Raw genomic sequence first — 25,862 nt, 5'->3', positions numbered from 1 at the left:
CCAACTTCTCACGATTAAAGGGAGAAAGGGAAAGAAAAAGAAAAGAGGAAAGGCACATACGTAAACACGAAACGTTTTCATGAGACTCTTAAAATCGGAAAGAGCTTACTTGGAGAGTTTTATCTTCTTTTACCTAGCGCATCGAGCCAAGTAGAGTTTATGTTCATTGCTCTTTCAGTCGGCCAGCCAACATCATAGAGAAAATTTTTTTAATGGGCAGACGCGTTGACTTTGTTGGATAGCAATTTTAGTAAATTATGTCAGAATGCGGTACTGTTACAGTATTCATTGCGCGTAATGGAGCAGTGAGTTAATTCAAACTGGTCAACGTATTCACTGTTCGTACTCAAGGAAAATTCGATTAAATATTCAGATAGTCTGTTTCACGTTCACGAAACTTCATCGCCCCTTAGATCATGTTGACTTTTCTTGAGTCTTCGAAGATGAAAATAGGTGGGATCGTTCGATTCTAACTTAGACAAATTTCTAATGGCTATCGTTCTATGTAGGATATACATACATACGTATATTAGGTGATAAAAAATAGAATTTAATAAACGTTTCACGATACGTTATTAATTGGACAGCATTATTTCTATCTTAGTTTCTTCATTTTTAATAATTTATCAGACTTGCTTCCATTTCGCATTTGTTACAACATACCGTAGATATAACGTCGTCGTTTGTTCGAATAAGTCAAAAATTGCGATAACGTACGACATGATTTGCATCGTTGAACGTAAAAAGACTTTGCACGCATTTCTCTTAATCTACCATTCACAACACAGCATACGTTACTAACCATACACCTAAGTCAATCAAAGAGGAGCATTAATCTTCGTTCCTCTCACTGGGTCTGGCTTGAATTAAAAAGAGAAACTAAAATCGTAGGTAGATTTTTCTTCGCCACACATCCCCCGTTGATCTACGATAATGATACCATGTACATCCGTATGTCAGGCTACGAAAGAAAAATGAGATCATCCACCGGGAACAAAAGAAGATAAATAAACATTCGATTAATGTACAACTACTGCAACTACTGAGACAAGATATTTAAATAATTGATTAAAATTCACAGCGAAAAATCTCGAAGTTGGATTCCAATGATTTCTCTCTTTCTCTCTCTTTCGTAATTACGTTCGATTACGTCAGCAAAATGTCTTTCGAGTTCGCGAAACGACTTAGCGACTTTCCAGACGCGAGCTTTTGTCGAACGCGATAATATCCGGTTTGTGAATCGATTCGACGAGGAATTCGAAGAACCGATCGCCGAATTCCTGTCGCCATCTTAGAATCCCAATCCAGGAAACGGGTTCACTTCCTTGAGTTTCTTCTTCGAGGCGACGACAAACTTTTGTTTCATCCTACCAATCTGATCTTAATCGTAACGATTAATTGCTTTTGGCACGAGAACGGAGATAATGTTTGGACATCTCCGTTTCTTGGCTCTTTCGTAGGCCCGATGTTCGGTCATCGTTATTATCTTGATATTAGCTAGATACGCTGGCAATGGAATCGATTTCTCTTTATTTTTTATTGACTATTATTGGTGCCAAGAGAAAAATGTCAACTATATTTAAACCGATTCTAAAAACTTTCGAAGCATCGAATTATGATAAGAGGAGGCATAAAACTAGATTCGAAAATTTGGAATTCATGAGCTATCAAGCATTTAACGTGTCACTTTATTCAAGTGATATGTAGGTATGTGTGTTGTACTTTCTGTCTGTTCTATTTTGTCTTGAACGACAGCTGAACAATTCACTGACGTGCTCTACACGTCACGTATATTTAGTCATGAATTATTAATGAGATTTTCTCTGGTGACCACAAGCATAGGACATTTGGACATTTTAAGACAACAAGCGTGTATTCGTTCGTTTTCAAATAATTTTGTTTGGTTGTGGTCGCCAGGCCATTATGGAAAAACTAATTATAATGAGATTTTTTATGAGAAAAAGTAATATAGTTCGCCTTTTTCATCAAATTGTAATTGATATTTTACAAGTAAATAATATCATGTAAATTTCTATTAAATTTTATATCTATTTTCATTAGTTTATTACTTTTTACGCGAAATATTTAATTTATCTGAAATATCGTCATAATTGAACGTCAATCGATCATTGTGTAACCTTTGAATAAAATGTAGAACTGTGTCCGTAACAAGAATTCTCATTTATGTATGAATACTTGTCTTCTACAAACAGTCCAATTAATTTTATAACGAGATCCTTGCATGTAGCGGAAAAGATAGAAGAAGAGATGAAGGAACATTCATCGCATAGAATAAAAAGAAAAAGCACATATAAAATAATACTGGCAGTTATTGCTCCTAACATTTTCATTATCTTTTTTTTACCTTTGATATCTACATACATTCAGATTATTGTTGCACTCCAAATATACTATTTATAAAAACTGAATAGCTTAATGACAAATTCACGTGTCATTACCAGCGTGCTTTCTTGTAACTTTTAATAATGTGTGTCTACAAAAAATTAAAGAATGATATAAATCTTGTGTTATATATTCTATTGGAATAAAATAGTGGTCATTCGGAGGAACGAAATGTATGTGTATATGTCGAAACACACTTGAGAAATGTAAACTAATTTTATGTCAAAAGTATGATACATGACTCTATATTCCGCGTTAAATTACGTCATAGCAATCTCAAATACCGCTACGCAAATACATTTTACACTTCGATAAACACTGTAATGTTAATTTTGAATATAAAATGGGTAAATTTTCTTCTATCTCCATGATACACATTTCATTGCAAAATTATTGTATCGAAGAATGGTCACAAAATATATGTTCTACTACGCGTGTTAGATCTAAACATGTAAAAGAGAACGCATTTATTTGCTTATTTACATTCTAAAAAATGAGAATAATTTCGGAATATCATTTCTTTATCAATACCTATATATATATATATATATATATATATATATATATATATATATATATTCATGTAGTAAAGATAAAGATAAAAAATAAACCATATAACAAAGAGAGATATATTTTCTCTACATAGAAAGATATTTCCTAATTGATTGACATTGTATGTGATAAGTTGAACCATCAAAGAGTGTTGTATTGTGACCATTCTATTAGAGTACGAATTTGAACTGGAAAGAGAAGAGATCTTGGATTAAAGGCTTCTCTTACGCTTTGATTGTATCCTGATCGCCATTATCATGTACAGTGCATTCAACCGCAGAAGCTTACAGCTGATCTTACAAGGGATTAGTTTTATGGCGGGAAAGCTCGGACCAACGTCTATTCTGGCCATCGCGAAGTGTAATCGAACTTTCAGGTATGCAGGGCTATATTACTGTCAGCTATAACACTCTATTAGCTAAGTGAACTTCACGTCAAGATATTTCCTGAATTAAACTTGCCATTTTGCTCCTCGAAGCGCAACGGTATAATTGAATCTGTCATTTAGTACTTTCCCCATTTACTTCGAATGCAAGTAGTTTCAACGATCGTAAAAGTTTATCCGTACTGGTCTCTTTTTATTAAACTATAAAATAACGACGTTTCGTTCGTAGATTTTTCACGGACTTTAGAGAAACTCGGGCAATAGCTGAGCTGCATGGCTAAGAAATGTCTTCCTTTGAAATACGAACATCGAGGATTTCGATAACTTTTGAGAGAAATTGCTTATATCCTTTAGCGTACATCTTTTTTCTAAATTTTGCAAACGTTTATACATATCTAAAGATTTTTAAGTAAAAATTGATTTCTTCAGTAAAGAAAAAAATCCTCGATAAAGTTCATTTCGGTACCAAACGAATAATTTTGTTTTAAAGAAGAAGATAGATCTACTCATTTATTTCGAATATTAAAAATTTTACGAAATCGATTCAAAAGGAATTTTCACCGAATAAGCTTTACCATACAAATATTTAGCATTCATCTTCACATCCCTAAGATTTTGAAATACTTCTCGTATTATTCGACTTATGTAAATGAAATAAATTGCATTAAATTTTTATCTATGTGTTAATAAAATATTAGCGCGTAAGAAATATAACATATAAACATTGAAAAAACAAGAAGGTAGTCTCTATCGAGTAGAAGTTTGTCAGAGTGAAAAAAGATATCTACTAGTGAAAATACGCCAGTGTGTCCCTACAAGGTTTTATATATCGAAAAATGATGGGGATTGCCAAATCGATGTACTAAACGGGTTTAACGGGCTAGGAATAATTAGGGTGTTGGCAGTGCGCCGAACGTCGAATACAGCTCAACTCGTAGAACAAATTCGAACAAGAAGAGGACAGCAGGCATTCATGTACTAGCCATTACACGCGTTACCACTTACAGCTGCACTTTTTCTTTCGTCTTCCTATTCGTCAAATCTATCTCTACCTCACTTTTTCTATTCTTTCTCTCGGTTCTTTCAACAAAAAAAGGAAAAAAAATAGCGACTAATGCGTTTACAGTTTTCGCTAACCGTTCCTACAGACGAATCATTTTAATCTTTATTTTTTCCGAGATTTTTCCTATCTCGATGAAAACCATACTGAAAATGGAACATTCATGCTGGAAGTATCAAAACATATAATATCGTACGAAATAATTCCTGTTGTATTATAGAACAACGTATGTCAACGACGTGATTTTCTGAAAAAAACTTTCTCTCTAAAAACTTATGAACAAAATTACGGAGTATGATTTCTTCATTTTTTGTTGTCTAAAATATTGTTCCATCATGGTGAAATGACATAAGCTCTGTCAGTGAGCCATTAAGGGATTAAAAAAACCTATGGTTTTCTTGTTTAATCTGTTAACTATTCATTTCTAATTGTCTTTCCGTGAATTTTTTTTAATGTTTACTTAATATAAGAAAAAAAATTTCTGTACATATAGATACTAGTCTCTGTGTATATGTATAATCAAGTATAAGCATACCTTTAAAAAAAGTGGTGGAATATTAACATCGTATGAGCATTACCTTAATAACCAACGGAAACTAAAGAATTTGCTACATTGAACCGGACATAATATACCCGTTGGCATGGTTTCAAGAAAGAAATGACGTTCCAGTTCCTTTTCGCTTGGCGAATATTTCGACAACGATATTGCTACTTTCTAAGGGAAGCATCAATATGAAAATAATAATCTCTTATTAAATAAATAATGCTGTTTAATTTTTTCTTCCTTTTTTTGAACATTTCAAAATTCTTATTCCTATACATATATAAAATAATTTTAATGACTTTCATTCGAACGATATTTATATAGGTCTAATTACATATTTATTATATAGTCATATAAATTATCATATAAATCGTCATATATCCATATATATGTTCACAGATACGCGAACTCGAGCATATATGCTCATAGAATGCTCAACTCTCTTTCTTGATTTAAGCTCGGTTCTAACTTCTAAACGAATGGAAACGTAATTTTATATAAGAAAATTATGCATCCGATGCAAATGTGACACGATAGAAGAGTCGGTTTCCGTGATCTGAAAATGGCACATATTTCCATTTTCAACTATTTTGAATATTGAAATGACTATTCGTAAATCTTTTGTAGGAAGAGCTATTTTTTCTTGTTCTTAATATCAAACATTAATTTACCAGATTTTTTTAACTTAAATATTGTGTAGAAAGCAGCATTTCATTGTATGCGGCAAAGTAAAACTCCAAAGACTTCCGTTTCAAGTCTGCGCGTTAAGTAATATAAATAAGAGCTAGTACTGTGCTACGTGCTTCTGGGTTGCTCAAACAATGCAGGAAGTATGTATATACTTACTTACTTATATGTGTAAGATGTTACTAGACAAAGCCACTCAAATGACAGTACGACGATATAATGACTTACAAGCCACTATTTAATTTTCATATATTCTTTTTTATTAAAACGTGTTTCAAAAATCCTATATTATTCATGTTTAAAAAGATTTAATAATAATATCAATGGTGACTCATATATAAATTAGGAAGAAATATGTTAATTAGCAAATTTAGAGAGAGTTTATACTATCTAGAGTTATATCGAAATTATTATTAAGATAAGAAAATATAGGTGAAATTTTATGAAATTCATCGAATATAAAGAAACTCGATTCTAAATTTGCATATAAAATGTGATTTCTTGGAAATAGAAAGAAATGAAAATCTTACTTCCTGGTTCTTCCTTAAACGTATACAAAGAAGATAAATTTATGCGATTCGCATTACTACATGGTCTAGAGATGCGTTGCTTCCCAGCACTGCATTCACCCCTTGCAGTGCTCCTCCTCGCTACTCCCCTTTGGCACACCCTACGAACCCCAGGTGGTTCATTGATTTACATGAGTTCGCGATACAATTCATACGATTTAAATGCTCGTTAAAATAACTTTAAAATCGTGCCACGATGGTCGGCCCGTTTCGACTCTGGTCTGCTTCTCATTTGCATAAACGCATTGAACGTGTGCAATTAAGCGAGTTAAGATTTTATTGTCAACCGGACTCAGTCCAATTCAAAACAAGATTTCAATTGCAGCAACCATGTCTGCGAAAGAGAATTAGACCGTAACGACAGTAGGATTTTAAATAGGTGGATTTAATGAAATTCGAATCTCCATCTCTTTCTATTTTTTGTACTCTTTGTTTTCTCCTTTCCGTTTTTTCTTTTTTATTATAATCTCTTCGAAATACGATGTCTAAAAATGTTACTAAAACGTTACTGGATTAAATAATATTCTTGAGATTTTTATAAATTTTGAAGTTACATTTACTTATCGAATATACGATATATGCGAAAATATTATACGATTGAATACAAACAGAAAAACTTTAGCCAGATCTAAAGCATATGGTTGATTTATAAGTAAAAATCGATTCCGCAGAAACGAATGATTCAGTATCGATTTTTCTCGGCTTGTATTCGTTGTAAACAAGTGTACGATAAAGTTACTTGTTCATCGAACTAGAAAGAGTATGCGCGAACTTTTAGTCTCTCGAAGAAACACTCGAGTATCTCAAGATCGCTTTAAGAGAATTATTGAATAGATAGATAGAGAAAGAGAGAGAGAGAGAGAGAGAGAGAGAGAGAGAGAGAGAGAGAGCGTTTGAATGACTTTTACGGGTTTATGCGTTGGATTGCGCCATGAAAGACACTTCAGTATCTATTTTTTAAAAAATAGTAAAGAATAGCTATATATTCTCTATAAGATGATGTTTCTTTCGAAAATCCTAAAAGACAAAGTTTATGAATCCATTATTTACAAGAAGTTTGATAACGAAAAGAATTCTTGCAAAAGTGTTTTAAATGTTTTCGAGAAGTCTTGAAAGATCACGTATATTGTGATAAATTGGATTGTATCAAGTATTTGAAAAATAAGAGCAGTGAAACATTTGGACGCCAGAATTGTGGAGATTTTCGCATGAGAAAATTTCTTCAGTTACTTTGTGGATAGCAGAACTTTCCTCCCATCATCGTTAACACGAGCAAACATGATGGAATTAACATAGCTAATAATATTTAAGAATAATTAACAAATTCTATTCTTATGAGATACATTTTAAAGTATAGGAGAACCTTATTTTTTATTTAAAGGAAAATTGTGTTCTTCAGCTACAACACCGATACGTTAAAGATCAATCATCGGCCAATCAAAAAATCACAGTTCATCAGTCGCATCTTAAACGCATTTTTACATTTAAGATATACTTTTCAAAGGACCGTATACAATGTTAATAGTTTAAAAATATATTAATCATTTTTGAAAATTGTTTTTGTTAATACATAAAATAGTTGGCATATCGATTACCTCGATAGAATAGAAATATGGCTTTTGTATCTTATATCTCTATAGCATAAGCGAGAAGTTAACAAAAAATAAATATCTACTGCACAATACCTTCAAAAACTTATCCATGCTTCCTAACGATCAACTCTATCGCCTTCGTCATAGCGTTCAGCTCGCGTTTATCAGAAACACGAGACTCTATGTAATCCAGTAGGGTGAGAGCGATATGCATGCAAAGGATGAGAATGTCGACCGGTTTCGAAGTAAAATGTTACGTTATTATTTTTCTGGAAACTCGCCAGTCGAGGGTTGCACGAATCCCGTGGAAATAATGAAAATTTATTCCTGAAACTTCCATTTTCGGGTCAACGATTTCTTCTTCCTTCTTTCTCTCTCACTTTCTTTCCCTATATCTCTCTTTCTTTCTCTGTTTCTCTCAGCTTCAGCTTCATCCGATTCCTGTTTACCGTCGTTGCTCGTACGTTAACATTGGCATGAAGCAAGATCATATGGCAGTCTCTCGCACATTTATATACTGGTTATCGCACTCTTTGTAACATAGTATCGAGAAAGGCGTCAAACACATTTTTTGCTTATATACTGAGCTCCTTCAGATTATATCGCTAGGATCCTTCCAACGAGAAGCTATTATGATGCTTCACGGGTATCACGTCTAGCACATAGGTTTGCAGTTTTACTACTCGTTTGCTGAGAAACTTTCTCTCTCTTTCTCTCTCTCTCTTTTTTACGTGCGTACCCCATCCTCTATCCGGTGCACGCGTTACGCATTAATTTTCGTGATTCCCAAAGCGTATATAGTCTTCTTGGATTACCGAGAAAAGCAATCAAACGTTACGACCCGTTGTAAATTAACTCTCACCTTCCATTCTAGCTTTTATTATTCTACCGATACGTTTTGATGAATTTTCTAATTCTTATAAAAAATTTTGAAAGTGCAAGGTCTGTAGGAAAGCAACATTAATCGATATATTGATCGATTAATTATAGAATTTTTATGGGTTTACAGATTTCTGAACTGAATTCTACTCGCATCATAATTTACAATGCTTGTTGATGACATTTTTTGTTCTTTTACTTTTTTACAATTTGTTTCCATTTCTAGCAGAGCGTACAGACGATTTTTGGTACTTTAATTTCACATTCATCTATTATTCATAATAACAAGGAAAAGAGAAAAAACTTGGAGAAGGCATAGAAAGAGATTCAACGTACAAAAATGGTGCATCAACAGGTTAATATATAATATTTTAAAAACTTTCGCTTGTTATAATATAAGTACATATGCAGTCATGCTGAAACAACATAACGATGTTAATAATAATAATATAAAACTATCTTACACTAATTGGTTTTTTGAAAACAATTCATATTTTCCATTTTTCTAAAATCTATTTTGCTACATTGTATTGTCGAATACATAAATCTTTTAAACACCGTTTTCATTATATTAAAAATTCTTTCTCCTCAATTTTTTTTTCTTCGCTATTGACGTATAATACATGTATCCTGTTTCTCCATGTTCTTAAAATGTATTACGCAGAATATTATTCAATGTACTCATAAAGAAATGACGTTTTCATAGTATACTTGTTTTTATAATATATTCCATTTCTATATAAATATATTTCAAATACAATTCCACACAATATATTTACTAATTCTGTATTATGATGTACTGTACCTAGTTCTCTATCATGTTGATTAATGGGATTCCATAAAAAAAAACGAATATAGACAATTACGTCATCAATTACAATTGTTTAATATAATGACATAGAAATGTTGAAGAATATAATAATGTATGTAATTATTGCTAGAAAGAATATTTTCTCCTAACTATTAATATTGAATCTTAATAAAAAAACTCGAAGTAAAAACCCTTTATATTAAAAGCGAATTCTTAAATAAGTTTTTAATAGTTTTAAACGCTTCCGGACTCCCTACTATCGTTGTAAGTTATTAAAACGGTCTTATGAATGAAAACGTAAAAAAAAGAATATATTTGAAATCGCGAATAATTATGTCAGTACAAATTGATTCTTAGTCTATTTCATAAGTTTTAAGTACCTGGAATTGTTCTTGATGTTCTATTGGGATCTTTGAAATATTTTCGTAATTTTTTAATGCACCGATGAGTCAATTTCAGCAAAAATACTTCAGCACGTTTGACAATTCAAGAATAGAACCAGAAAGCTAGCACGATGCAGACTCGAAACGATTTCCATGGAGGAAGAATGTCTTTTAATTAGAGGAGAAGTGAAAATTTACAAAACGTGAGGAAGTACCTACAGTTCGTGACGCAAACTGGTCTCATTTACTTTTAAATGCGTAATATGAAAGGTGGTGTCGCGATACTCGCCCTCTCTTACTATCCCCTTTCTTTTCGTGCATTTCACTCGACTTTTACACAATGGACGCGTTTCTACGCGTTGCCAACGTCATCTGCATTCCAGGTGGCCATTGTAATACCCATAAGAGTCACGAGCACGCCGTAATAAGAGCCTACTGGTACTTAGCATCCGAAACGTTACCCTTTAATTTTCAACCCCACTATAAGAATTCATCTAACCCAGTTTCGAGTGAGTTCACTGAAACGTTACCGCTCTACTGCTTTCGTCGGAAGAACAGGTTTTTTCTTTCAACCAAGCGATATACTTTAACATATGCTTCACGCTTTTTGCAATATCATATATATTTTCTTTGATGTGGGAATTGTTCCAATTTCGAACTGCGTCAATTATTAACTATTCCGGAAACATGATCTTATATATAATTCATCGGACAAAAATACTTTATAGTAGTAAAATATAAATTTTATAACGGTACTATTTCGTCTATCTACATTGAGGGATAAAATTAAGCATACAAGATGAATGAAAGAAAAGAAGATAAAGAAAAATCAAGTTCGAGCAAAGCAAGGAGCAGGAAAATAAGGATGGCAATTAACGAGCATCAAAAATTTATTGCAACGTCGGTGGCTGCTCGGAAATTTACATCTGAGAGGACATTGAAAGAATGAAACGTGGAAAAACGACGATGCTGAAATATTTTGGGTGAGCACCGAAACTGATAAGTTTCTTTTCGATTGAAATATTAGTTACTCAATATTGAATAAGTTCCTTTCAAGGATGCAATTCTCTTTTTTTTTATTAGTAAAAATTCTGACGAATGAATATCTTTGAAATGGATTAACTTGTTAAAATGATTTACGATAGTTCGTGATTTGTTACGTGAAGTTCGTCATTTATGTGAATATCAACGAAATATAAAGTGATTGCGTCTACTTTCCTTTCGGACGATGATAGAAGAATTTAGTTTGCGAAGAAAAAAGACGATTGAAAAGCTAGCGTGAGGAAACTTTCTTCTTTGCTTTGCTTCCAGTTTTCAGCATCGAAGGAAAATAACGATGGCATCTTAAAAATATTTTTTTAAACGTGTGAATCGAAAACCTTTGGTAAACTTCTTTAATGAGTAAAATTTAAGTTTATTTTATCCACAAAACATCTTAAATATCTCTCATTACTCGTTTAAACAAAATTAAATGTTTACGTTAATAGATGAAAATAATCGTTATTTTTTTTTTCACGATTTAATGAATTAATATCGTCATGTCGTTGTGTAATAAGGTGCTGTGAATGGAAGATATGCGAAAAACAGCATGAAAAGATCATATATGTAAAATTTTAAGCGTGTTAACGTGTCTCTAATGTTAGGAGAGCAAATTTCGATTTATGACGACTTGTTCGACGATGTACGACAGAAACGAAGAAAGAGGAAAAGGGAGAGTTGGCAGGAGATGAGAGGAATCGTGGTTTCGAGTAAGCGGAAGGACGACGTTTTAGTTGGACTCGTGGTTACGAAGAGAAACGGAAACGGCCGCTTCTGTCATTGTGTCCTCACTTCGCACCACGAATTCGAGACGCTCGAACAACGTTCTCTGACGTTTCGTGTTCGATCGTTTAACGCCCGATTAAATGCTGCCGGCGTATTACGTATTGTTGTCCATTCCTCCTCCTACGTTCTCTGACACTTTGAACTACGTCCTCACGTTACCAATACATTTTCCTCTGATTCCTCCGAAATTCTGTTTCGTGCCCAATCGGTTGTTCGATTTCCTGAAGCATTTCGAAGATCACTATTTCTCGGATATATTTAAGTATCTATTCCGAACAATATGCACTTTTATTAAATTTTCCCCTGCATCAATATGAAAATCTTTTTTTATAATGCAAATTTTAAATTTCGAAATAAAGCGAGTGAAACAACTGGAAATATTGTGAAAGCGTGAATATTAAATTTCACCGACGGAAAAACGCTGACTACTTCAAATAATGCAGATATCGTTAAACTTTCTAGCTTGGTATTAAACGTTCTTTGGCTTTACACGCACTGTTCGTCATGTACAAAGTTGAATACCCTTCGAAGAAAAAAATCTGAGAGATAGAGAGGGTGAGTGGTATGGTATGAGGTAACGGGGTTGCGAGAGGTAGACAGTAAATAGAGCAAAATGAGTAAACATAGAAAAAGAAGAAACTGGAAAGGGGTGAACTCTCTCAAAGAAAGATTAAAGAGAAAAGATTTTCTAAAGAGATGCAAGAATTTGCTCTGACTTCTTGAACGGCAGGACTTCTTTGTGGGAATGAAAATTCTTGCAGCTTCGTTGCAATTACCTTTGCTACCAATACTAACGATGCTTTATAAGTCAAACTTATATAGGAGACAGCATCGGTATCGGCATTATTCGAACAATAGACATGATTCACCGACGAAATACGACATCGTCTGTGAATCTCTCTTCTTCCTGTCTCTTTGTTTCTATATCTTTCAAATCTCATTTCCGCCGAGATCCCGTCGATATCACTTTAATTCCTTTCCTTTAAAGACTTCTCTCGTACGGTATAAATAAAAGAAAATCTATTTCACCTGTTGCTAAAAGTTAATCATTAATCGTAACGCAATTATTGAAAGAAGTATCAAAATTTTAGTAACAGATTCATATTATCATAATCGGAAAAATAGCATTTTTGTACATTTAAGCAATTATTTCCATCAAAATCAATTAACGAGGAAATAACAATATTGTATTAGTATATAACGAATAATTTATTTCGTGTAAACAAATAAATTATTTAATCGCAAATAGATAAATTTACCTTCATGTAAAATATATCAAGAAATATTTGTTTTAAATATGAATTATTTCTCGAATAATTTTAAAAAGTAATTTTAAAATAATGTTATTTGAAAATTTCACAAAATCTCCAGGTTTGTCAAGGATTAGAGAAAGTATGCTTGTTGCTATATAAGTAATATTTGTTCCCATTACTTCGACCACATATTTGCTTCACTGAGATTCCTATTTTGTTATAATATTTTACATACGTGGAGGTTCAGTTAATCCGAAGACATTCTTGTAATCCTCTTGATTCCGTAATGTTCTGTCCTCAATTCGAACTATGCGACTATAATAATCGTAGTACGTAAGGAACGCTGCGTAACCATATCATCGATGATTCGGCACAACAAAATATTTATTTGATCTTTTTACACAACCAATTTTATTAAAACAATTAAAAAATAAAAATTTTAAGTAAAACTTTGTTTATTTATAATGAAAAATTTGTTTCAATATAAAACAATTTTATTTTTTATTTATAAGAGGAATATAAAACATAAGTTGATCTTTAAACACCTCTACTACTTATTTTTGTATACAATTAATTGTCTGGAGCTTATCTTATCAGGAAAAAATAAGAAAATCAGCCATGTTGCAGTCGTGCTTGAAAAGACATAATCTTGCTCGAAGGTAAACTCAAAGATGACATTGAAATTATACGATGATATTGATGAATATTTGTGATCGAAGACGCGTTGAGATGGCTTACTGCACAAGAACAGGTTGTGCCAGTACCCAAAGTGGTTACGTCAGCGAGAAGGAGAGCTGCTAAACCGGTTCGATCGGGGATGCAATTCAGTGGCCACAAAGCAGCGTTTATCGGGTCTGCTACCGTCGACGATAACCCACCATACTAGAGCTGTGAACGGCAACAATGTGTAAAAGCAAGAGGGGTTCGATGGGTGGTGCTTTAGGGTACAGGAGTTAGAGTTGTAGGGGGTGGTGACCGTCGTCTATACGATGCCTCGTTTCCTCTGTCACAAATGGCCGGCTTTGTTGCGAGGAAAATGTAGTTTGTTTTGCCTTCCGATGCACGACAAAAAATAATCGAACAACGCGGATTTATCTTTGACGTTTTAAATTTCATCCAACCCGTTCGTCACATATCATGGGATAAAGAGATTTTTATTTTCCTAAAAATTGCACTCGTATGATACTTGTGAACGATGTATCGTTTTTGACTAGCGATCAAAGATGATCATCAATAATCCTTCTTTTATCTATTGCGAGATACCTAGGTTTTATTAAGGCCGTGAATAATAGAAGGTTAATTAATCATCAACGATTCATAATTAATTATCGTAAGTAAGTAAAATACCATGAAATGTAAATAAAAAATAATAGAGAGAACAAAAATAATAAGTAATTAGAAGGAAATAACAATAGTAGGAATAGTAGGAATGAATATAAGATAATAGAAGGAATGATAATTCTTTTCTTCCTACAAGAGGAGAAAGAGTTATTTCCGAGGAATGATATACTATACAATGCCTCTACATATATAGAGATTTTATAAAAGTTCCAAGTTGAATATACAATGATATAAAACGGAAAGGGCTAAACAGCTTTTCTCTCTCTCTCTCTTCCTCTCTTTCTTCCTCTCTCTTTTTCTCTCTCTCTCTCTCTCTCTCTCTCTTTCTCTCTCTCTCTCTCTCTCTCTCTTGTGACAAAAGTTTCGAAGAACTCTAGGGTATATTTTTGAAAGAACAACTTCAAGAGAGGAAGAGAGAGAGAGAGAGAGAGAGAGAGAGAGAGAGAGAGAGAGAGAGAAGAGAATAAAATCAACGGTAGGTTTTGACGAAAGAAAGGGGCCGTGCTTTCACAATTTGCAATGTAAAGTGACCATCAAAAAGCGTACGTTGGGAACACCGAGAATTGGAAAATAAGTCGGAGGATACTGCCTTCTCGTTGTCTTCTTCTTGCCAGAAGGTAGAAAATCAAACAGTTCCTTCTTTCTTACGTAAGAACATAACGAAAGATTCTTTCGTTGTCAAACAAATCGTCCATCCTGGAAAATAATATCTTTCTTGTCGAAAGTGCAGTCGATTTCGTAATGGTGCATCAAAGAAACTCTAACGAGCTTTATTCACCAAGATCAAAAAGTATCTTTGTACTCTTACTGAACGATACCGTTATATATCATATGCGATTTCAACCAAAATAATTTACAAACGCTACTTCTAAAGAACATTGACATTACTTCTTAGTGAAAAAAAACTTTTTTAATTAAAATACGTGATTTTTAAAATAAAAAGCCATGTCTTCGTTGAATAATTAGATTTTCTAAAACAATTTTAATAGTTTTTATGTGTTTGATATTAACTGTTTCACAGTATAAATAATATTTCACTTTAATTTTCAATATCTGTCGCTCGAATCAGATATCAGACCGTTCGAATTATATATATATATATATATATATATATATATATATATATATATATATATAGAAATATGTACTGATTAATTAGTCATGGCTAACATATATTTGCATATATGCGGACGAAATAAAATGTATCAATTAAACGTATAACAATCGAATACTGAATTTGATCGAGAGAATATTATTATTCCTTTATTACTCTCAGAGTAATATTCATATTCTATTTTATATTGGACTTCGAACGCTATTGTATTCTGAATTTTGTGTTTCAGGTCGCCTGGTTGAGAGTCGATACACAGACTATTCTGACGATAGCTAATCACGTGATAACGAAAAATGATAGAATCAAAGTAACGCACAGCGAGCATAAGATGTGGTATTTACATATACGAGATGTCAATCCAAGCGACCAGGGATATTACATGTGTCAAATAAACACCGAACCTATGAAAAGTCAAACTGGCTTTTTGGAAGTTGTAGGTTAGTACGCCGTATTTCTCTAATTAATAACTCTTTTTTCCGTGTTCTCGTATATCATAGAATATTTAAATGAAATTAATCACCGAATGAAAATATGATACATTGATGAAACCTACAAATGCTTTATTAAAAGATCGTTCAAGAATAAAAATAATGCAATTAAGTTATAACGTAAAGTCGTAATCTCACTGACACGATACTAGATATCCAATATCGAGCCGTCTCTCGGGGAATAGAAAGATTGGAAGACCGTGTTATGTGAGTATGACGTTTCGTCGATGTAACATTTGTGACAATACATGTACAGGAATAACTTGCATGTCCATTTTTTTGTTTCTTTGTTTTTTTTTTCCTTTTCTTTTGAACACAAAACGAAGCCCAAGGTATGTGCATATACCTATATGTTCGTAGATAAAACGTTCGAGACTACAAAGGATTCATTAAAAGTTTCTTCTTCAGTAAAAATGCGTCCAGTGCTCTTTAATAATTTCGTATTAGAAAGTTTCTGAAATTACGAGTATGTAACTTCGTTCTAACTACTTTGAGTAAGGTTTTTCAACTAAATTCCTTTTACAGTTCCTCCAGACATTCTCGACAATTCGACAAGTACAGACATGGTCGTTAAAGAAGGCAGTAACGTGACATTGCGCTGTGCAGCAAGAGGATCACCACAACCGAACATCACTTGGAAGCGTGAGGATGGAGAACTTATATCTCTTGGAGATGGCCAAGGAGGTAAGATAAGGAGCTTTTCGTAATGTCACAATTTATATTCTCCAAAAGAAAGAATGAAAGAGAGAGAGAGAGAGAGAGGAAGAGAAGAGGAAGAAAAAGAGATATTTTTACAGTTATCGTAATAATATCACGAATCTCACGTTCGACTCGTAATTTTGTGAATACGATAATTTCGTTCCAAATCCAATTTTAATTACGATACCCGATGGTTATATAAATTTCCTTTGGAAATTCGATTGCTCCGTTATAATGTTATTTGCTAATGATAATAAATAAAATTGCATTGAGTAATAATCAGCAATAAATAGAAATCGGAACGATAAAAAGAAACAAGAAAGTATATCTAAATGATATAAAAATGATTAAATAAAGTGATCGAAAGATGAAATCGTTAAATTATCATAAGTATTGAATTATTTTCAGCAAAATAATCCTGCTACGTATTTGAAAAATCCTATCGTGTTTGAAAAATGTAAGAATTGACTTCAACGGAGAAATATTCTGATTATCACATTTTCATTCAATATTTCAGAAAGTTGTAGCATATAAACAAACAAATCTAAGGATATCTTTTTATTCTTTTTTTATTTTAAATTTCTTTTGAAACAATAACAATACATGTAGAATTCTTTTAACGGGTTTTATTTTGTTAAGCAGATTTTATAATATTTTTACCGTGAACCAGAGTTAAATCGATTGCTTATCTCCAAATCACGATTCCGAATACTTTTCAATCATTCAGTATATAGAATACTCATTAGTGAATCATATGTTTCATGCAAGTATTTTATCTTTGTACAAAAATTATACGGTAATATTGTAGAAGAGAAAGAAGATTGATCAATCTAGTTAGCTAATAAAAAACCTTTACTTCCTTAAAATTCCACATGATTGTTACTTAATTAAATATTCCGCAGACGAGGCGAGATTTAACGAGTCATGTGCATCTTAAAATAAAATAAGTTACGAATGAGTTCTGCTGCTGAAATGAATTAAGATTGAATTTAGACTTACGATACGCTGGGCTGTACCCTGCAACTGTTTGTTACAACGATTCCTTGGTTCAAGTCATTCACGGTAGTAGACTGCGAACAGTTTGCTATGATAGATATACCGTTTGGTTAACAATTATCGCGAAGTTCTTCGCTTAGTTTGAATTCATGTTCAAAAGTATATGATTTGATCGCTATTCTGGAGCAAAGTGTCAAGACCATGATCTGAGTTTAGTTGCTCCCACTCGACGACAGATCATGTAACATTAATTAGACAAGTGGGAAGACATATCTGTGCACCTCCACAAATATTCATCCGGTTCGTGATACAGTGTAACTCGAACTTTATTCTGTATGTTAATTAAATATGATAATTAAATAACTTGTTGTTAAGTAAAAAACTGTTACATATTTTATACAAACTTGTTTGAATGTTATTTTTCTGTCCTTTCTTTTTGTTCAAGAAAGACTATTCGTTAAAATCTAATCGTCCGTCTCATTTATCACTACAATCTCTGTCTGTGGTGGTCCTTTGGTCTTACTCATTTAGAATTTTACCCGGGCTTATCCGCTTACAACAGATACACTCGAATGTAAACATTTTCTGGGGGAAGACACGATGGCAATTCATCATCTGTTCGTCTTCCGAGGCATTTACTTGCAGCAAGAGATCTACTCGTCTATGTTATTATATTTATTCCAGACGTAGTAATGCGTAAAACATTTCTTCCTTTAACTGCGGCTTTATAATACACTAAGAAAAATTATACGCTTCGGTTTAAATTTACTTGCTTGGTCACCCGTCGTGATTTACCAGGAGATCGTTCACCTCCTGATAAATAAACGTTTACCTCGCTCCGTTTTTCTCTGACTCGAGATGTCTCATTGTTCCTCTCGCGTTCGAGCTACTATCGACGATAACTTTTTACGATAACGTCTGACCTATATTATTAGAGCTGCATTCTAACGTTAGGTCACTTTATCTAGAAAATATACTTACATATGTACGTATTTACATATGTATGTACATTGTACGAGGTTATAGCTATGTAGGAATATATAAGAATAGATATCGCGAATTGAATGCTTTCTGGAATTTTCCTTCTTCTTCGATCACGATCACTTCTTCCGAGCATTTATTTTAAATAAGAAACTTTTCGACTCTACTTTGACATCGATCGATTGTAGAGATATTTCCAAGTTTTTTCTCTAGGAGTTATTTAGTACAATGTATCTTACTTTTATTTTTTTTTTCTTTATAATTTATCGTAACCAAAGTTTTGATAAAAAGTATTAAATAACGTATGTAAGAAATAAAAAATCTATCTAATCTCTTTATTTTTTAAATTTATCAAATCTCTTTTCAGATATTTAATAAAAATATCTATTTAAGGTAATAAAAATGGCTCAAATAGAATATTTCTTTTTTATTGACTTAAAGTATTATACTCAATTCCCCCCAAGGAATTGTGAGTAAATTTGTTATATCTTATTTTTAATAGTTGAATTTGTATATATAATTTGTTTATTGAAAGATACATGGATTCCTTTGTTTTTAATTACATACAATTTTGGAGCCAACTTCGTAGGGATCATTATGAGAGAAAAATTCTTGTATCATCTGCAAACGTAATTTTGATTATTTTTATAGAAATATTTTTGTTTCTCTTTTCAGATAAAATAGTTAGTAGCTTGGAATAGAATGCAACGAATATAAAGATTCTCGACCTACTGTGCCTGAACTTATAAAAATAGCATTTGTTCAATTTTTTATTTTGTTTTTTCTTGACCTGTTTTTAATATCAATGTTAGGAATTTTATGTACACTGAAATATGTCGATATAATTACATTGAAAGCATCTCATATTATGAAGAAAATTTACGTAATTACATGCAGCTATAGTATTTAAAGTTTAAACACGATATGGACTTCAATATACACTTTTAGAATTATTCATACTTCATATGAAGATCTCGAATGTTTTCTGTAATGTGTAGTCACGTATATTAGGAAATGGTTGTATAATTGGTAAAAGGTAAATTATGTTTCTGAAAAAATAAGCAGTACATGTACAATAAAATTTGTTCATATTTAATTTTAAACAAAATAGACTGAATATTCGCTGGATATAAGCATTTATTCATGAATCAATTTAACGGATCTCGCATATTGTATTCAGATCGATGTTTTATTCGCATTTATGTTAATATATTTATTAATTGATAAATATCTATTTTTTGACGAATTGTAATATTATATAAATTTTTGTTTTCAAATTGTAATATTATTGGAAATATTAATTCATCCTGTACAAATTTTAATTGAATGCGTAATTGTGTTTTCTATAATAACTTTCTGTAAATGCTTTATAACATATTTTGATTTTCAAATGTTAATCTTTTATTTCTAATCTTTTCTTTTCATTTTCAAATGTTTAAGCATTACAATAGATAATAATCAATTAAGTTAATACATAAGTTATTGCATGTGTATCCAAATTGGACAATCAAATGAATATTTGAAACAAATTTGTTGTATAACAATGAAGTTCGTTTTTGTTTCCTCTTCAAATTCGCATTTAACAAAGAAATAGAAAGGAAAAGATAGAATTGGAATAATATGCATGATCGGGGGAGAGGATGCAACTTTCCTACTTGCTCTAGATACGCCACTATTCTTTAAATCAGTTCTATGATATTCTTAAATTACTTTTGAATATTCTTTAGGTACAATTGCATCCATGCACAACAAAGAACTGAGTAATTCCATATAAATGTGCTTTAGTACTGCATATTAAAAATAAACAAAATTTTTCACTAATTGATTCTAGATAAATCTTTTTAATGCATGTTAAATAAATCATACCTCATTCTACGTAAGAATAAATTTTCGGACGCGAAACATTTTACTTAATAATTTCTACTTGTTTTTTCATATAAAATTATCTTATTAACTGTATCATCAGTTATGAAATATCTTGCATATTCTTAATCTAAGGACCTTTCGATACATTTTTACAAAGTCGAAAAACAGATTCAAAGTATTACTAACAATGATCAACTTTTTAGAATTTTATTGTAACATTTTTAGAATGAAAACCACACAATGGGTGCCACTGACGATCAGAGAAACAAAATGATTAAAATATTTGTAAAAATTACAGAATTTGTACAGTGCCATTTTTTTTCTTTCGAGAACGAGTTCAGAAGTAAATTGCTTTGACCATTCAGCTCCTCCGCGAGCAATGCCGCTGGCACAGCCATCGTATCTCCCCTCTCTCTCTCTTTTTCTCTTTCTTTCTCTCTCTATTTCGTTACTACTGTTTCATCTCTTTTACCTTCACGCCTCCTCTCTTTTCGTTCCACCTCACACATCCTGTCACCGACATACTCGACCTCGCTAACGTGTGTGTGAATAAAATCCCGGGCAAACCACCGAACCTATTTGCTAGAAACTGTCCACAAATACGAATGGGAAATAAAGTTTCATCGCCGTGTGTGAGCACGCAAAGTTTTAAAACCTTTGTGCTTCGATTGGAAGAGTGCAGGGCATATCTACATACATGGCGATACTTTTCCAGTTGCGATATGAAATTTCATGATTTTAGGAAAAGGTGTTGTCACGTGCGAATGTATTTAAGATGCTTTTACACCCATAATTGTATTTTCAATTTTTACTGTTCGTTCAAATAAGCCGTGTGAAATAATTATGACCAAAAAGAAATTTAACACAATGAACTTTTTATTATTCTTTTTTTTTGAGATTTCTTTTACGGTGTATTAACTTCAATTAAATATATCCATCGAATTACTTGGTATCGTTATAAGTTAATATCGTCTATAACTAAATCATGAAATTTTAGTTTTGAGTAACACATTTAATTGGATTAAATTGATAAGTTTTAGAAAACGAACGAATAAATAATATACAATGCGACAAAAAGTTTTACAGTGAAATTTGCAAAATGCACGAGAAGATTAATATAAAATATATATTGTGCCAAAAAAAAAGAAAGAGAATTAGCGTAATTATGTTTTTCCTTTTCTTCAATTTTTTACAGCAGTTCAACTTATAAATGATAGCTGCTATTTTACATGAAAGTGAGGAAAATGATTAATTTACAAGAGATTTCCAATAAGGTCTCGTAAATTATTCTTACGAATTTGCGAGAATCACACAATAACAGTAGTATTTAAAATAATATGCAGTAATTTCAGTCTATCACGTTCTTAAATATTTTATATTATAAATATTTGCGCTACGGTACCATTACAAACAAATTTGTTAAATCGCACGCAAAAAGATTGAGGAACGTTGCTCTAAAGTACAACGACAGAGAACATTTGGGAATATTAATATATCTATTCGAAATAAAATTTAACGGTGTATTTTTGAATTTGATGAGAGATCCATTTTTTCAATTAAAATAAGACAAAAGAGTCTAGAAGATAAGCGGAATGATTATTATTCCTCAATTTCAATAAAATTCTTATGTAATTTTTCGATTTTACATCATTTTACATGGACAGAATGCACAGTTACTTTTTCGCATGATAGACGCAATTTCTACTTTTCAATATCATTCTATTTCCAACGAAAATATCAGAATCGAATGTGTAGCATTTCGATGAATCGTTCTGGCAAGGCTTGGCCCCGTGTTTCGTGTTAAATGGAAATCCATACTCTTAATTAAAATAAAACGAGCGAGAAGTAAAAGCGGATGATAAAACGGAAAGTCGATTCGGATAAAATCGTCGATAAAATCTGATCCGGAAGGAGAGGACAGATTGGAGATGAAAGAGAACGTATAGTATATCGTGTGAAGCTTTTACACGGTACGCGTTTATGAAGCTCGGGATTTGCAATTAAACAAAGAGCTTGAAAACCGTAACGTCGTCGAGAGCAGCTTTGGCACGTTGATATCTCTTTATCTCTCTCTCTCTCTCTCTCTCTCTCTCTCTCTCTCTCTCTCTCTCTCTCTCTCTCTCTCTCTCTCTCTGTTTCATTTTATGTATCTCTATATCTTTCTTTCTCTTTCGAGCAGGTGATTACACAGAGTTGAGTCCGCGGCGCTACCATTTCAATAATATAAATTGCCTCGTGCAGAGATTAAACATCTCGTAGTACTGGCCGAACTTCGTACTCGGGACGAAAATTCAAACCGGTGAACTACCGCGGCAACCGCCTTTTAGTTTCCCTTGCGTCCCGAGATTTACGTGCAACGCATGGCCCGCGCTCTCTGTCTGCGGTTGCCGGTTCGTAGACGCGTCGAAAACCAAGTTCTCTTCTTCCTCTGATAACCCACGCATACCTTTTTACCTTTATATCACCATCATCACCTCCTCCTCTTTCCCCTTCCTCCAACTCGTCCTCCTCCTTCTTTTTCTCCACTTCGTCGTCGTCGTTATCGTCGTTATCGTCGTTAAGTATTTTAAGAATTTCTCGTTTTCTACCAGGACCTGTGGTAAACGTTCAAACGAAATGCTCTTTTCGTTGAGACCGACGTTCCTTCGCAATCTCTTTATGAGCTTATCAAAATCCGTTCTTTACTCGATCGTCATTTAGAAATTAAAAAGAATCGAGCAAAAAGGGGCGATTAGTCTTGAACTTTCCCATTTGATCTACTTTTTATTTGGTGCAGTTGATTAGCTTGGTTTTTAAGAGAAATTGGAATAGTTCCGCTATCTTGAAATAAAAAGTCTATATTTAACGAAAAATCGCCGATCGATCGGACGTTGATTGAAGCAAAGACTGATTAGTTGATAGAGAAAGAGCGATCGTTAATTGAGACGCGTTCGAGCGTAAACGTACTACAGGGAAAGATAATTCGTGGTGGTGCTTTTGCTTCGTTCTCACGAAAGAAGATAGAGGAACTCGATGAAAACGTAAAGATAAAAGAAAAAATAAAACAAGAGAGACAGAGAGAGAGAGAGAGAGGGAGGGAGAGGGAGAAATAAAATAAATAGAAACACAGTCAGAAAGAAAAAAAGAATCTTGTTCGTGCCTAAAAATGATTATCTTAGGAAAGTAAACGCCTAAATACATATATGTATATATAGTACCTACATATATGGTGGTCTACTGGTAACTAGAATTACTTCAACATCTTTGTGAACATTATTTACAAGGAAAAAATTTCAAACATACGTATTATTATCAAAAAGAAATCTATATAATGTAGGTACTATTTAAGTTTTTTATTACTTGTCAAAATTTAAAGGTAGTTTTTAATTTTTTAAATGAAGCTCAATTTCTTTTTCATAAAAAAAAGTATAGATAATATAAAGAATTCAGTCATATCGAACACTGTCTTTACACTTTGATATTATCTTTATCTGATTAATTTCAATTTTATTGTTCAATTTTATAGACCAGTATAAAACTTTAATATAATAATATATGTTTCAAACTTTTACATTATTGTTAATATTTACAGAAATATTGAAGTGGTTCCAGTTATGAGTATCACCTTGTATATTGTGCTTTGTAAAAGCACCCATTAATTTTCGTGGTGTCTCGAGGGCAAATGCTTGTGCCACGTCGTACTGGCCGCGGCAACCCTACAGAAGAGGCGAATGCAAACCGTTTATGAGGATAAGAGAGAGAGAGAAAGAGAGAGAGAGAGAGAGAGAGAGAAAGAGAGAGAGAGAGAGAGAGAGAGAGAAAGGGAAAGAGAGAGAAAGGGAGAAAGAGAGAGATAGGAAGATGTTATTCGATGAAGACTAGCGTTCTTCTATAGAAAGAAACTTTGTTGGTCTGAGTTTATTACGGAGTTTCATGCAAGATAGAATATTAAAAAAGGCAGGTTTACATTGAACCTTGAACGAAAGCTGTTGCTGATGAAATTACTCGATAGATCTTCTGTCGAAAAATTCTTAACATACGGTTTGTAATGTAAATGATGAGCATAGTAAAATATATTAGATATAATTTATAAATTATGATTTAATTTACAAAAATATTTTATTATATTCATTTACTCAAAAAAATTATCGATTCTTTATTTCTGATATTATATATTATATTATATTCAAGCAAAATGCTTGCAATCGGTATTTTTATATTCAGAAAAAAAAAATTTGTGTGAAAAGTTACCTCAATTGATTTACATACGTGTGGACGTACGTCGTGCCAGATTCAATGGTACGTTCGTTTCGAGTTCGCTATAACGTTTCAGGATCTATCTTTGTAAAACGAAGAAGAAGAATGGAACACGTTTATTTTCACTTCCTTCAGCGCGAAAGTAGAAGAATATTTCTTCGGATGGCGAGAACTGTGGAGAAAGGAAACGAACGTGTCGGGGATTCGTTGCATCGCTTTCGAGCATCGCCGTTAATTCACGCTCTCTCCTGCAATAAATATTTTTAACGCTTACAATACAACTCGCCATTTAATTACTCAAAGCATTTTATTCCCTTACTTCTGTGCGCGAAAGAGATCTTCCCGTTTCTTTATTAATTTGTATTCTTTCATGTTTTTATCGATTTTGATTTCTTCGTTATCGAATTATGTATCTATTTTAATTATTTATTTATTATCTATGTATTAATTTAAATATTTACGAAAAAATGAAATATTAAAATATAGTTACTTTCCTATTTATTACAAAAGTTTCAAATTTGTCTATTCAAACTAATGTTCGACAAAATGATAATGTAACAATTTCGATGACTTAACCAACTTTCCAATTATATCACAAACCAAAGTTATCAATAAATTTATATCGTTATCGCTATCGATATATCTTTGTAAATTTCAGAATAGAGTGCTTTGCATGTTTATGAATTGTAGCCGATAATTAACACGATCTATTAATAACGTTCTTTGTTAATGTAACTATCATTAATAAGTACTACTCGTCGTTTGTTACAAATGTATTTCATGAAATAAACATAATCGATTCAGTAGTAATAGAATAACATATAGTCAGTCTTCGCCGCAAGATATTCGACTTGGCAAGAAGTAGGTGACAAGTGTTTCGTGCGCAATGGAAACGGTTTTGTTGCGAGGAAGTGCGAGCTTCCGATGTTTACGGAGATTGGAGCAATCGACAAAACCGTCGGGTCGTTGTTCGTAGTGATTAGTATCGGTGTTTCAGAAGTACGAAGCATCTCGGTTTGGGCGGTATTAATTTTGGATCTACCATTACATTGTTTTTACTTAGTTAAACGAAGTTTCTTGTTCGAAGACAACGCTTGATTGTTGATGATCTATTATATTACTTGATAGAAAAATTCAGAAAAAAGAAAAGAAAGGGAATATAGAGAAATAAAAATTAGATCTGTATCATTCAGTTAACT

General features: G+C 32.5%; 1 protein-coding gene across 4 annotated transcripts in view; it reads left to right on the top strand.

The window, feature by feature from the left end:
• Positions 1–25,862, top strand: part of LOC127063424 (neurotrimin-like) — a 120,191-nt gene that overhangs the window by 79,134 nt on the left and 15,195 nt on the right. For all 4 annotated transcript variants that reach the window (XM_050993215.1, XM_050993218.1, XM_050993217.1 and 1 more), the window contains 2 exons: positions 15,627–15,834; positions 16,411–16,569. In XM_050993215.1, the coding sequence (XP_050849172.1) occupies positions 15,627–15,834; positions 16,411–16,569 (367 nt within the window). The remainder of the gene's footprint in view (positions 1–15,626; positions 15,835–16,410; positions 16,570–25,862) is intronic.

The sequence above is a fragment of the Vespula vulgaris genome, chromosome 4 (assembly GCF_905475345.1).
Source record: "Vespula vulgaris chromosome 4, iyVesVulg1.1, whole genome shotgun sequence".
Lineage (NCBI taxonomy): Eukaryota > Metazoa > Arthropoda > Insecta > Hymenoptera > Vespidae > Vespula > Vespula vulgaris.
The sequence above is the reverse complement of the archived record's forward strand: the minus strand, read 5'-3'. Positions and strand labels throughout refer to the sequence as shown.